Genomic DNA, 14,852 nt, shown 5'->3' on the forward strand with positions numbered 1-14,852 from the left:
AGGGGACCCTGGGTGGTAGAGTGGATGCTTGTCTTTCCCCAAGTATTTTAAAATAAATAAATAAGTAAATGGGCTGCATAGGCTGCCCAGCAGTATTGTGCATATGTGAGAGACTAGATTCACCCCCCAGCAGCACACTAAACAAATAAAGAAGTTGCATGACCTAAAGCTAAGAAATAAAATTTAAGCCCCCCCCCCTTTTTGGTAAAAAGGCCAATTTATGGGGGCCAGTCGGTGGTGCACCAGGTTAAGTGCACAAAGTGCAAGAATTTGCTCAAGGATCCTGGTTTGAGCCCCCAGTTCAAGCCCCCATCTCCTCACCTGCAGGGTGATAAACAGATTATATTGTAACAGCACAATAACCTTTATTATATCTCTGGTTAATATCTTCTATGTATTATGTTTTTCTGTATCCTCCTTACTGCGACCCATTCCAGGTAACATTTTTTGTAATATTGGTTTAACTGCTTAATTGTAGCTTGTCTTTGTTCCATAGTGCGTATGCACCAAGGTGGAGCTTGTCTAGCCACTCTTCCCATGAGCCCCAGCTGAGAATACATTGTTCTTACTCTGTCAATGTTTACCCAACGAATGCCATTCTCATCATATGCTCCTGTATAGGGCAGTGGAGTGTCAGGAACTCTGTAACCCTCTAGACCTAGGTGGATACCAGAGTTTCCCATTAAACTTGTAAGCTATCCCTGGGGGTCCCTGTGCTGTAGGAACTTTCTGTTATGAGTTGTCTTATTCTTGTAGGGTTGGGATCTAGGTGCTTGAGTAGGCCAAGGAGCTAACAGCTCAGCCCTTTGTCATTACATAAAATCTTTCATAAAATCTCCATTGGGTTTGTTTGTCTGGCAGTTTCTGACAAGAGGGATCGTTTACAATTTTCACAGGGTGGTTTATGTAATTGCTTCAGTATAGGTACAACTCGGTGTTCCAGTCATTCTTAGTAAGAATAACATTCCCCTTATTATGCCCCATCCTTTCCCAGAAGGAGTCCTTCCTTGAAGTAGTCCTTTTCCTGCTGAGACCTTGTCATGCAGCTAGGATAGAAGAGGATGTGGCATTGCAGGTGTCTTTCTTTTATTTATTTATTATTATTATTTTGCGGGTGTCTTTCTTTTATTTATTTATTATTATTATTTTGCGGGTGTCTTTCTTTTATTTATTTATTATTATTATTTTGCGGGTGTCTTTCTTTTATTTATTTATTATTATTATTTTGCGGGTGTCTTTCTTTTATTTATTTATTATTATTATTTTGCGGGTGTCTTTCTTTTATTTATTTATTATTATTATTTTGCAGGTGTCTTTATTTATTTATTATTATTATTTTGCAGGTGTCTTTCTATCTTCCTCTCCTCTCTCAGTTTCTCTGTTCTATCCCATTGGGGGCGGGGGAAGGAATAAATGGGAGCCAGGAGCAGTGGATTCGTTGGCAATAACCCTGGAATCAATAAAATAAAATAAAATAATAAAAATAAAGTAGCTTTAGCATTGTGTGAAAAAATTATTAGGAATTTTCTTTATTTCTTTCTTGAGCAGCTCACTATTGGTAGAGCTCTTAACTCCAGTGTGACTGAACTTAGCAGTCGTTCACCAACAGTTTGCTCTCAGAAGACAGAGAGAGGGGGAGTCGGGTGGTAGCACAGAGGGTTAAGTGCACATGGCGCAAAGTGCAAGGACCGGCCTAAGGATCCCGGTTTGAGCCCCCGGCTCCCCACCTGCAGGGGAGTAGCTTCACAGGTGGTGAAGCAGGTCTGCAGGTGTCTGTCTTTCTCTTCCCCTCTGTCTTCCCCTCCTCTCTCCATTTCTCTCTGTCCTATCCAACAACGACGACATCAATCATGACTACAATAACAAAAAAAAAGAAGACAGAGAGAGGAAGAGATACTAGGGCACCACCTCTCCTCTGGGGCTCCTGCACCTCCCCTGTGCCACTGCCCCTCAGACGTGGCTCACTAGCATGGCAAGGCAGGCATCCTGCCCACTGAACTATCACTCTGGCTTTTGAATAACATTTAGGAAGGATTGCTCCAACGTCTGACTAGGTGACGAGATTTAAGCACTTTTTAAATTTTGCTTCCCCCCCTTTTTGTTTTATTGTTATAGTTATTATCATTGTTGTTATTGATGTCATCATTGTTGGATAGGACAGAGAGAAATGGAGAGAGGAGGGGAAGACAGAGAGGGGAGAGAAAGATAGACACCTGCAGACCTGCTTCATGGCCAGTGAAGTGATTCCCCTGCAGGTGGGGAGCCGGGGCCTTGAACCGGGATCCTTACTCCAGTGCTTGCGCTTCGCGCCAGCTGCACTTAACCTGCTGCGTTATCGACCGACCCCCAAGCATTTTTTTTATTTTAATTTTTTTTATTTATAAAAAGGAAACACTGACAAAACCATAGGATAAGAGGGGTACAACTCCACACAATTCCCACCACCAGAACTCTGTATCTAACCCTTTCCCCCAATAGCTTTCCTATTCTTTTTTTAATTAAAAAAATTTTTTTATTTATAAAAAGGAAACATTGACAAAGCCATTGGATAAGAAGGGTACAGCTTCGCACAATTGCCACCCCCAGAGCTCCATATCCCTTCCCCTCCCCTGATAGCTTTCCTATTCTTTAATCCCAGAGGGATCAAGAATAGGTCATTGTGGGATGCAGAAGGTGGAAGGTCTGGCTTCTGTAATTGCTTCCCTGCTAAACATGGGCGTTGACTGGTCGATCCATACTCCCAGCCTGTCTCTTTCTTTCCCTAGTGGGGTGGGGCTCTGGGGAATTGGGGCTCCAGGACACATTGGTAGGGTTGTCTGTCCAGGGAAGTCTGGTTGGCATCATGGTGGCATCTGGAACCTGGTGGCTGAAAGGAGAGTTAACATACAAAGCCAAACAAATTGTTGAATAGTCATGAACCTAAAGGCTGGAATAGTGCAGATGAAGAGTTGGGGGGGTCCTCATTCTGTAAATAGCTGGTAGGCATATTTTAGTTATATTCCAAAGGGCCTGTGGCTATACTAGTTTTTTTCCCCCCTTGAGCCTGAAATAATATATAAAAAATAAAATAAAAAGAAAAACCATTATTTTTGGTTGACATTATAGCTTACAGTATAACATTACAGCTTAACACTATATGCTGTGGTCATAAATTGGATGATTATACATCCAATGTGCAAGGCAGGCTAATTTCCTTACTGAGAAACATGTTTTTTAAAATTTTTTTATTTAAGAAAGGAGACATTAACAAAACCGTAGGATAGGAGGGGTACAACTCCACACAATTCCTACCACCCGATCTCCACACCCCATCCCCTCCCCTGATAGCTCTCCCATTCTCTATCCCTCTGGGAGCATGGACCCAGGGTCGTTGTGGGTTGCAGAAGGTGGAAGGTCTGGCTTCTGTAATTGCTTCCCCACTGAACATGGGCATTGAATGGTCGGTCCATACTCCCAGTCTGCCTCTCTCTTTCCCTAGTAGGGTGGGTCTCTGGGGAATTGGGGCTCCAGGACACATTGGTGGGTCGTCAGTCCAGGGAAGCCTGGCCGGCATCATGCTGGCATCCGTAACCTGGTGGCTGAAAAGAGAGTTAACGCACAAAGCCAAACAAATACATGTTTCTGTTAGGTCAGATTTACATAGTTGTCTGTCTCCAGGGAACTGGATAATGAACATCCAGGAGGAAGCTGTGTCGGAGGAGGAGTCGCTAGCCCATTCTGAGAGGTTAAGTGCATTCCACTATTGACATAGGACTCCAGGGGAAACACTTGTTGGAAATCTATGGGAGACATGGCCTCTGTGTAAGCAGCCTCTGTGGGTCAAGCGTCTTTGGTGGGCGTGCTCTCACTGGTTATTCAGTCAGGCTAGCAATACTATCTCCACTGCTCCTGATGGTCATTTTTTCCTTTTTTCCTTCTTTTCTTTCAATTTTATTAGGTAAGACCAAGAAAAATTGAGAGGGAAGGAAGAGATAGAAAGGGAGAGACGGGGTGGGTGGTGGCACACCTGGTTGAGAGCACATGTTACAGTGCACAAGGACCCAGGTTCAAGCCCCCAGTTCCCACCTGCAGGGGGAAAGCTTTGCAAGTGGTGAAGCAGTGTTGCAGGTGTCTCTTGTCTCTCCCTCTCTATCATCCCCTTCCCTCTTGATTTCTGGATATCTCTATCCCGTAAATAAAGTAAAGATAATAAAAAATAAAAAAAATTGAGAGACGAGAGACACCTGCAGACCTACATTGCTACTCATAAAGCTTCCACCCCTGCTGGTGAGGAGAGGGGCCTTGAACCTGGGTCCTTGTGCATGGATATGTGTGAACTCAGACAGGTGTGCCACCACCCAGTCCCCTATTAGCACTTTCTTCTCTGCCTGTCAAGCCACCTACACAATTCGTGGAGTAAGAGTGTCAACACTGAAAGCGACATTAGAGGTGATTTCTTCCAATATTCCACAAATAGAATTTTTTTTTTTTGGCCACCAGGGTTATTGGTGGGTCTCAGTGCCTGCATGCCACCATTTCAGGCTTTAAAAATTATTTATTTATGTATTTATTTATAGTAGGTGAAAGAGGGACATAGAGAGGAACAGAGGCAAAGAGAAAGGGGCTGGGTGGTGCTGCACCTGGTTGAGTGCACACACCACAGCGTGCGAGGACCAGGGTTCAAGCCTCCAATCCGCACTTGCTTTGATGAGTAGTGCAGCGGCGCTGCAGGTGTCTCTCTCCCTCTCTATCTTCCCCTTCCCTCTCAACTTTGGTCTCTATCCAAAATAAATAAATAAAATTAAAAAAAAAAAAGATACAGAGAGGGGTGGGGATAGATAGCATAATGGTTATGCAAACAGATTGTCATGCCTGAGGCTCTATCAAGTCCCAGGTTCAATTCCCCACACCACCATAAGCCAGAGCTGAGCAGTGCTCTGGTTAAAAATAATAATAAAATAAAATAAAATAAAATAAAAATTTATACAGAGAGAAGGAGGAACACCTGAAGAACTGTTTCACCCCCCATGAAACTTTCCCCTGTAGGTGGGAACTGCGGACTTGAACCTCAGTCTTGATGCCTGGTGACATATATTCACCTAGTGAGCCACCCCCTGGCTCCTCCACCAACTGATCTGATTACCTTTACCTCTCGAATGTGTGTGATTGTGTAGCTCATTGTATCACAGAGCCTCTCCCCTTTCTTGTGGAAGTGTCTCTCTATCACATCAAGAAATCTCCCTTAGTATCAAGGAAAGGAAAATCTGCCTCTTCTGTCAGCGATGTGTCAGCCTGCTGAGTTTTAGGGAACTAAAAACCATGTGGGGGTGCTGAGAGATTTGGTAACCTTTATTCTTTTCTGTCTTGAGTATTTATGGAGAATTGCTAACTTTTCTTTCTTTTTTTTTTTTTAAGTTATCTTTATTGATTGGATAGATCCAGCCCGAAATTGAGAGGAAAAGGGGAGATAGGGAAAGAGACAGAGAGACGCCGGCAGACCTGCTACATCACTCGTAAAGCTCTCCCCCTGCAGGTGGGCACCAGGGGCTTGAACCTTGTGCATTGTAACGTGTGTGCTTAACCTTAACCAGGTGTGCCACCACAAAGCCCCACATATTTCTTTTCTTTTTTTCTTTCTTTCTTTTTTCTTTTTTTTGTTGCTGGGGCTTCACCACTCTGAGTTGACTTTTTCAGATAGAGAAAGAGAGAGAGAGAGAGACAAAGACACCACAGTAATAATGCTTCTTCCAATACTGGTCCCAAACCTGGGTCATGTCTATGGCCAAGCAGGCATACTATCCAGGTGAGTTATTTTGCTAGCCTATAGCTTATTTTTCTATTCTCAAAATATTTGAACAAATAAAAAAAACTTCCTCCCAAATTTAAAGTGTGTTGTCGGCATCATTCTGCCTATGAATCAGGATCACAGCTTCAATTTCCCCACTCCATGCTTGTTTTTTAGCACACAGTCATTCACCTCCTGGCAGATTCTCACTGTGCAGACAACCCTGAGACAGTTCGCACTGAAAAGTGTGTGTGAGCGTGTGTATGTGGGTGGGGCTAGGTGGGGAGTAAGTAAATGATACGGGAAGCAAACTCTCCGGCTCTTTCCCAACATCACACAGTGGAGAAGACAACTGGCTATGACTTCCTACTCCTTATTTATTATATATCTAAATTCAGGATGTTACATATTACAGGATGTAACAATTACAGTCATCCAAAAAGTAAAAGATAAAATAAAGCTTAGTTGGGGGTCGGGCAGTAGCACAGAGGGTTAAGTGCACATGATACAAAGCACAAGGACCAGATTAAGGATCCCTGTTAGAGCCCTGGCTCCTCACCTGCAGGGGTGTCGCTTCACAGGCAGAGAAGCAGGTCTGCAGGTGTCTATCTTTCTCTCCCCCTCTCTGTCTTCCCCTCCTCTCTCCATTTCTCTCTGTCCTATCCAACAACGACAACACCAATAACAACAATAATAGCTACAACAATAAAACAACAAAGACAACAAAAGGGGAAAAAATAAAGCTTAGTTTCCACTCCTGACCTTTAGTTACCAAATTGTAGTACTTATTCCATTTTTTATGGTGCCTTTCGGAGATATTTTATATGTACATAAACATAGTAGCCAACCACTTTCATATATACAAATAATACTGTTTGTGTGGCTTTAGGTAAAAAAACTTGAACTTTAGCATTCATTTCTTTAAATCAGTTGATGGTAATATTAAGACACAACCCAGCCAAAGCCACAGAATTTGTGACAGTCAGTGAAGTGCTTGTGAACATGGTTTGAAAATCATCAGGTTTGGGGGCTAGGTGGTGGTGCACCTGGTTGAGCGCACATATTACAACGTGCAAGGACTGGGGTTCAAGTTCCCAGTCCCCACCTGCAGGGGGGGGAAGCACCGCAAATGGTGAAGCAGTGTTGCAGGTCTCTCTCTCTCTCTCTTTCTTTCCTTCCCTCTCTCTCTGCCTTTTCCTCTCAATTTCTGGCTGTCTCTATCTAATAAAGATTAAAAAATTAAGAAAGTCATTAGGTATTTTACAGATACAATCTAAAATGAGTCACATAGGACCTGGTTTGATGTGCTTCTGACTTAGTAGAGCAGGGCTATTGGGTCTGCCTAATGCTACTGCTTTTGTCACCCAGTCAACAGGCCCTGTCTCTTTGCTGGCACGCTGCTGAGACTCTCAATATAATCAGGAGGTACTAGTTACACTTTAATTGTCAACCATGCTTTCATTTGGCGTTACAAGTGGAAGCTTGCCAGAACTGGGCTGTCTCTGCCTCTCTCCGTCCCCATCGCTGTATTTCCTCTTCATGTTTAGCGAGTTGGTAGTGAAACTTGGCTGATGCAATAGTTTGAGTAATGGTCCTTTGGTGCTGTGTGATCCATTCACTTTTAATTGGTAGTTGCTGGAATCATTCTTCCCATCCTCACTTTGACGATCTTTTCTAATTGGCTCTCAGGGGACTCGAACACCTAGTAATGAGCCAAGGAGGGGTTGCTGTGGAGTCCCACACTGGTGACTGGGGACCTCAGGGTCTTCTGTTAGATTTTGCTTCTTCAAGTCTCTTTTCAGACTTGGTGAAATAACTTTGTCTTTCGATTAGGCCTATAGGGATAGCAGTCCTTTGGGCTTTGTTTTCAGAGGTAGCTCAGATTATGCGAACACACTACACTCCCCTAGACTTTGCCAACAATTACATTTGACTTGAATTTTTTTTTTGTTTTTTTTTTTTGCTCCTACTAGCAAGAGAGTGGAGAAGACAGAATGCTTGAGGTGTCCAAAATGGGGCTAGGTGAATGATGGGAGAAATGAATAGATGGACCCCCCCAAAAAAAATCATCTGAGGAATGTGAGTTTCAACATATGATCCACAGATTGCTTCTCTAGCAAAAATCCATGTGGGAAACTTACTTTGGCAACTTGTTTTATTATTACCTTGAAAGGAAAAAAAACTAGTTTTGGCCAATAATTATTATTGAGCCACATTAGAAATATAATCTTAAAAATAGAATTTATAAAAGAGCAAGTTCAAGCACATAACAAAACTGAATTTCCGTGTATCTTCTTTTAATTTTTATTATTTTATTTATAAAAAGGAAACACTGACAAAACCATAGGATAAGAGGGGTACAACTCCACACAATTCCCACCACCAGAATTCTGTATCCTGTCCCCTCCCCTGATAGCTTTCCTATTCTTTAACCCTCTGGGAGTATGGATCCAAGGTCATTGTGGAAGAATGTGGAAGGTCTGGCTTCTGGAATTGCTTCCCCGCTGAACATATTTCCAAGAATAGGAAAGCTATCAGGGGAGGGGATGGGATATGAAGTTCTGGTGGTGGGTGTTGGGAAATTGTGCAGATGTGGTCAAACATTGGCAGGGCCCACAAACCACTATATTTCCATGCAAGCATTATTTACAGATATCCACCACCTTATCCCCTCAGGGTATTGCTAATTCAGTTAAAACCATTGCAACAGTTGCTAAGGATGCTTCCACCTTCCCAACATGCCTTTTGCCTCTCTCCACCCCCTTTCCTAGCCATCCTGTCCTGACTTGCCACTTCCGGAATCCTCCCATAAAAGCCTCTGCTGTTTGCACTTTCGCTCTCTTTTTTTTCTCTTCCACGACCTGGCCTGGAGAAGGGCTGGTGGGCATAGTGGGAGGCGGCCATTTTGCTAGCTCCATGTGGCCTAAACTGCTGTGCCTGCTCACACCCAACTATGGGGCGTCCACGTGAACAAAGATTTGCCTTCCTGCTCCACCACAAATTCCTGGTCTCTTCTCTCTCCCCTGCAACACAACAGTGGGAATTGTGTGGAGTTGTACCCCTCTTATCCTATGGTTTTTGTCAGTGTTTCCCTTTTATAAATAAAAATTAAAAAAAGAAGATCTTTGGTCCATACTCTCAGAGGGATAAAGAATAGGGAAGCTTCCTATGGAGGAGATGGGCTACAGAATTCTGATGGTGGGAATTGTGTGGAATTGTACCCCTCTTATCCCACAATCTTGTCAATCATTATTAAATCGCTGATAAAAAATGGGAAAACAAACAAACAAAAAAGCTGAGGTTAGAGAAGTGAAGTGAATTAATGTGAGGACACACAGCTAGCTAGTGGTATGCCTAGGGTTAGAATATCCATTTTCTTCTTTTTTTCTTATTTTAATAAGATTAATAGTAAGATACGCAATTCTATATCCTCACCCTCCCATTTCCCAAAAATAACCATCATAGTTCTTCACAAATTTTAGAAAGAGTTTACTTGCTGTTGTTTTTTTTTTCCTGTAAGTTTACTTGTATGAGATCTCTAGATTTCATCTGAATGAAACCATGTGGTAGTTGTCTGTCATCTCTTACTTCACTTAGCATAACCACAAACGACACAATGTCATCTTTTTTTTTATTGCAGTGTGGTACTCCATGGAGTATATCCTATACATTTTTAGCCAATCATCTGTTGATGGGCAGAATGCCCATTTCCTGATAGCTTGTTCACTGCATGTCCCTAACATTATCTAAGTTTTTGTGGGGTAGAAGAAAAATTAGGCAAATACACTTTAAAAAGTTTTTTAAAAATTATCATTATTAATTTTATTGGGGGGGGTTTAATGGTTTACAGTTTAGTCTTTAACACATAGGCACAACCTCTCATTTCTCCTTGACTGGTGCCTAGAACACACAACAGGACCACAGTGTCCCTCATCCTGTCCCTTCCCCCTTCCCAGAGTCCTTTGCTTTAGTGTAATATGCTATACCCAGTCCTATCTTATGTTTTCCCTTACTGGTCTTTATTCTTTATTATTATTATTTTTGCCTCCATGGTTTTCACTGGGGCTTGGTGCCGACACTGCGAATCCACTGCTCCTAGAGGCTATCCCCCCCCATTTTTGTTGTCCTTGCTATTATTATTGATATTAGGACAGAGAGAAATGGAGAGAGGAAGGGAAGACAGAGAGGGGGAGAGAAAGATAGACACCTGCAGACCTGCTTCACCGCCTGTGAAGCGACTCCCCTGCAGGTGGGGAGCCGGGGTCTTGAACCGGGATCCTTATGCTGGTCCTTGCGCTTTGCACTACCTGCGCTTAACCCGCTGCGCTACCGCCGGATTCCCAATAGCATATTATATTGTGTACATGTCCTACACTTCCTTAGCCACTCATCTTTTGTTGGGCATCTGAGTTGCTTCCAAGTTTGGTTTATTATGACCAGTGTGCTAGTCTGTCTTATAGGATCACAGACTCCACAGATGTGTGCTACTATTTACACAGAATTCAACAACTTTCTCAAACCCTCATTTTGGTAATCTGTTAAATGATGTTGTAACTAGTATCCACCGCATAAAGGCAGTGCTGAGTAGGGCTGCCATGCACAGTTGTGCTTATTATTGCTTGATACCCAAGAGCACTTAACTGGGGAGCGAATGAGTCCATAGATCCTCTAAGCCCTTGGTGTTGGCTAGACTCACAGAAGGACCTGGGAATGCAGACTGGTAGTTTGAAAGGTTTTAGGATTAATATGAAAAAGGATCTTTCTGGTCAACCTTGAATTAACTAGAAGATTAAATTAGCCGGCTTTTCACATCTTGTTTGGGTGGGTTGCAGTTTCTGTTGAATTTTGCTTAGGTGCATCTTAGAAGCTAATGTCCACCGGAGGGCAGCAGAACACAAATAGGAAGGTAAGAGCACACACCTGTGATGGATGGTGGTGGCAGTGCTAGCGGCTGTGACAGAAAACTTACAGGATTAAGATTGCAGAGGGATGGAAAGCAAAGCGGAGCAATGACAGTGGGATGGGTGAGTCAAGACAGTGAGAAAGCCTAATCTCATTGTCATGCATCTTTCTCCACAATTTTCCATCTTCAGAAAACTGTACATCCACAACTCTGTCTTTACTTTTAAGATTTATTTATTAACATGAGGTGGGGAGAGAGAGAGAGAGAGAGAAAGAGAGAGAGAGAGAGGAAAAGGCAACTAGAGCATCACTCTGGCATATGCAATCCTGGGATCAAACTTGGGGCGTCGTGTGTTTAAGTCTAGTACTCTAGCACTGCACCACCTCCTGAGACAACAAATTATCATTTGTCATGTACCCAAGTTTTATTTCAAAATATCAAATGAAACTATATCACTAAAACATTTTGTTAGAATTTTTGCTGGTTGTGAGTTTTCCTCTTTCAATAAAAAGTGTGGTTATATAAGGTTGTTACAGAGTTATTCGAAAAAAGTATTTGTTAAAAATTGTAGAAAGGTCTCTTGGCTAGTAAAAAAAAATCATGATACACCTTATATGCATTAAACATGTGTAGCCTTTTGTGTGTTAACTATACATAAATAAAAATATTATTAAACCTTTAACTATTTATTCATTTGACTTGTCCTAAAATGGATGCTGAGTTTTGTTTTTTTTTCCCTAGGGAAGTCTAACGTCTCTCAAATCGCAATGTAATTTTATCATTCCAGTGAAGATCACATGAGAGGGTCTGGGTACCCAAATGCATACTGACAGGAGGATCTAAGCTGGTGGGGTGGTATGCAGACGCCTATCACAGAAGGATGAGAAACTGTACCCTGATTTCCCTAATAAGACACAAGAATACATTAAAATGTCACTGCATATTCATGTCCAGTGAATTAAGGTCTTGGTAGTCTACACAGTGATTTAAATTAGGGTTCTTTCTTTTTTTAAAATTTATTTTCCCTTTTGTTGCCCTTGTTTTTCATTGTTGTTGTAGTTATTATTGTTGTTATTGATGTTGTCATTGTTATATAGGACAGAGAGAAGTGGAGAGAGGAGGGGAAGACAGAAGGGGGAGAGAGAGACAGACACCTGCAGACCGTTTGTGAAGTGACTCCCCTGCAGGTGGGGAGTCGGGGGCTCGAACCAGAATCCTTTCTCCAGTCCTTGCGCCACATGTGCTTAACCCACTGCACTACCACCTGACTCTTAGGGTTATTTCTAAGGGGTGTGTGTGGTTTCTAACTACTCATGGTGCGTCCTGAGAGAATGTATACATCTCCACTTTATTCTTCATTAGAACTTGAAAGTATGGAACATGCTAGGCTCATGAATTTTGACTAAGTCTCATTCCAAACAGAACGTTTTTCAGGGCAAGTTTCATGTCTTTATTACGAAAGCTATAGATCAGGGGATTAAAGAGAGGAGTCATTACTGAATATATTAATGTGAGGATCTTCTGCATCAAAGTTGGGATGCCATATGTGGGACTCACATACATCACCATGACTGTCCCATAGAAAAGAGACACCACAGTTAAATGTGAACCACAGGTGGAAAAGGCCTTTCTCCGACTGGCTGCAGAAGGGACTTTAAAAACAGCTCTGAGCAACAGGGTGTAGGATCGAAGAATGTACATCACAGTGAAAAAGAGGACAAGGGAGCTCTGCATATAGAAAATAAATTCAGTAATGGGAGATGGAGCACAGGACAGAGCCATCAATGGGTCCATATCACAAAGGAAGTGATCAATGATATTGGGACCACAGAAAGGCAGTTGGGAGATAAAGAAAATGGGGATCGGGTAGCCAAGGAATCCAATGAGCCAGCAAACAGACACTAGCATTCTACACAGTCTCCCAGTCATGATGGTTGGGTAGTGTAATGGACGGCAGATAGCTAAGTACCGATCATAAGCCATCACCGCCAGAAAGAGGCACTCAGTTGTGCCCAGGGAAAAGAAGAAGTAGAACTGGAGGAAGCAGCCAGAGAACGAGATGGTTTTGGTCTTAGAGAGAATGTTGACTAGCATATTCGGAACAGTGGAGGAGACATACCAGATCTCGAGAAAAGCAAAATTTCCCAGCAGAAAGTACATGGGAGTGTGCAGCCGTGGGTCCCATTTCACTGCACAGACAATGGTTCCATTACCCAGCAAGGTCAAAATATAAACCACCAGAAGTAGTGAGAAGAGGAAAATCTGTATCTCCCAACAACCAGGGAATCCGAGGAGAACAAATTCAGTCACAACATGTGTTGCTGACCTGTTCATAGGTCTTAAATCTAAGAAGAAAGACATCTATGTTAGCTAAGTTGCTTTGTTTCAGACATATTTCAAGGCTCTACTGAGAAGAGAACTTACACTCTAGAGAAAAATTCATAGTGTATTCTGACACCAGGTAGGAGGAAAGTCCACCTTATTTTGAAATGACTGTGGTTCTAAATCTCAGTTATTATTTTACTCGAATCCAATGCAGCAGTAATGTTCCATGTCAGTGACACAACTAGACATATATCCCCTTTCCTTTTTCTTTTATCCTTAAGAAAAAAAAATTTTTTTTCCTCCAGGGTTATTGCTGGGCTTGGTGCCTGCACCATGAATCCACTGGTCCTGGAGACCATTTTCCCCCCCTTTTTGTTGCCCTTGTTGTAGCCTCGTTGTGGTTATTATTATTGCCATTGTTGATGTTGTTCGTTGTTAGATAGGACAGAGAGAAATGGAGAGAGGAGGGGAAGACAGAGAGGGGGAGAGAAAGATAGACACCTGCAGACCTGCTTCACCGCTTGTGAAGCAACTTTCCTGCAGGTGGGGAGCAGGGGCTCCAACCGGGATCCTTCCTCCGGTCCCTGCGCTTTGCGCCACATGCGCTTAACCCGCTGCACCACCGCCTGACCCCAAGAAAAAATTTAATTATCTTTTATTTATTTACTGGATAGAGCCAGCCAGAAATTGAGAGAGAAGGGGGAGTTGGAGAGAGACAGAGAGACACCTAAATCCTTAAGAAAAGTTTATTTTATTTATTTACCTATTTATTTTTGCTTCCAGGCTTATCACTGGGGCTTAGAGCCTGCACAACTCCACTGTGCCAGGGGTCATTTTTCACTTTTTTAAACAGAAAGTGAGAGCCAAAGAGAAACAGAGGGAGAGGGAGATAAGAAGAGACACTGTAGCACTGCTTCACCACTAGTGAGACTCCTCACCACAGGCACTGCTGTGTGATGACCAGGAAATAGAACTTGACTCTTTGCACGTGGTAACGTGAGTTTTATTGATGAGCTACTTCACGATTCCTAGTTTCCAAAAAGTATTGATTGTTCACTATGGGTCTTCCATTTTTCTTATGTGGCTTACCTTATTAAGGAACAAAAAGACTTATGTCTGAGTACAGATGGTATGAAATTAGGTTGGATTATTGGCAAAAGAAGAGAATTAATTGACTTATACATGGCGGTAAAACTTACTCCAAGTCACTGGCATTGCAGAATAGTTTAGTCGATTGGACTGCTACATACATCACTACACTCCAGATTTATGACATTTCCTTCAAAAGTCTCTCTCTTTTTTTTAATTTTAAACTTACTTATTGTGGAAATTTACCTTATCTATTGTACAAATAAATGCAATATTAACATAAAACAAATTACAGGAGGTACAAGAAAAGGGAACAAAATAGAAAGCCACAAACACATAAACTAGAAGGGATGTTCTTAAGATGATAACACATTCTGAATCAGTAGACAAATAATCATTTGACTTAAATGGTTCTGAGATGGTGTCAGGTGTTGGTCAAGTACAAGGACCAGCGTTCAAGTCCGTAGTCCCCTGCTGCAGGGAGGAAGCTTCATGAGGGGTGAAGCAACGTTGCAGGTTCTCTCTCTCTTCTCTCCATTTCTCTATGTCTCTATCCATAAATAAATAAATATACAGTAAATATTTTTAAAAATGGTTCTGAGATAACGGACTAGAAATTTGAATATAAAAAGTTAGTTTTTTGTGCTGTGTTGTGTACCAACTAAATCCAAATGATTTGCAACTTCATTTGTAAAATTTATAGTAAAAGTACTAGAAGAATTAGCTTACCATTAAGGAGTTAAGTGACCTATATGTATAAAGTAAAAAAAG

General features: G+C 42.1%; 1 protein-coding gene across 2 annotated transcripts; it reads right to left on the reverse strand.

Annotated features, from left to right (window-relative positions):
- Positions 1 to 12,010: 12,010 nt before the first annotated feature.
- On the reverse strand, positions 12,011 to 14,575 carry LOC103126287 (olfactory receptor 11H4). Of its 2 annotated transcripts, XM_060174163.1 has the most exons (2): positions 14,560 to 14,575; positions 12,057 to 12,988 (listed from the first exon to the last, which is right to left on the reverse strand). In XM_060174163.1, the coding sequence occupies exons 1-2, from the start codon at positions 14,573 to 14,575 to the stop codon at positions 12,057 to 12,059; spliced, it is 948 nt and encodes a 315-aa protein (XP_060030146.1). The 2 variants fall into 2 exon arrangements, with proteins under 2 accessions (XP_007537247.1, XP_060030146.1); XM_007537185.1 differs by lacking the exon at positions 14,560 to 14,575 and having other exon boundaries at positions 12,011 to 13,042.
- Between the last annotated feature and the right edge of the window lie 277 nt (positions 14,576 to 14,852).

Source organism: Erinaceus europaeus, chromosome 16 (assembly GCF_950295315.1).
Source record: "Erinaceus europaeus chromosome 16, mEriEur2.1, whole genome shotgun sequence".
NCBI lineage: Eukaryota > Metazoa > Chordata > Mammalia > Eulipotyphla > Erinaceidae > Erinaceus > Erinaceus europaeus.

Bases quoted from the DNA above. Each gene is read 5' to 3' on its own strand.
- LOC103126287 (XM_007537185.1), bottom strand. From the start codon at position 13,028: ATGTCTTTCTTCTTAGATTTAAGACCTATGAACAGGTCAGCAACACAT.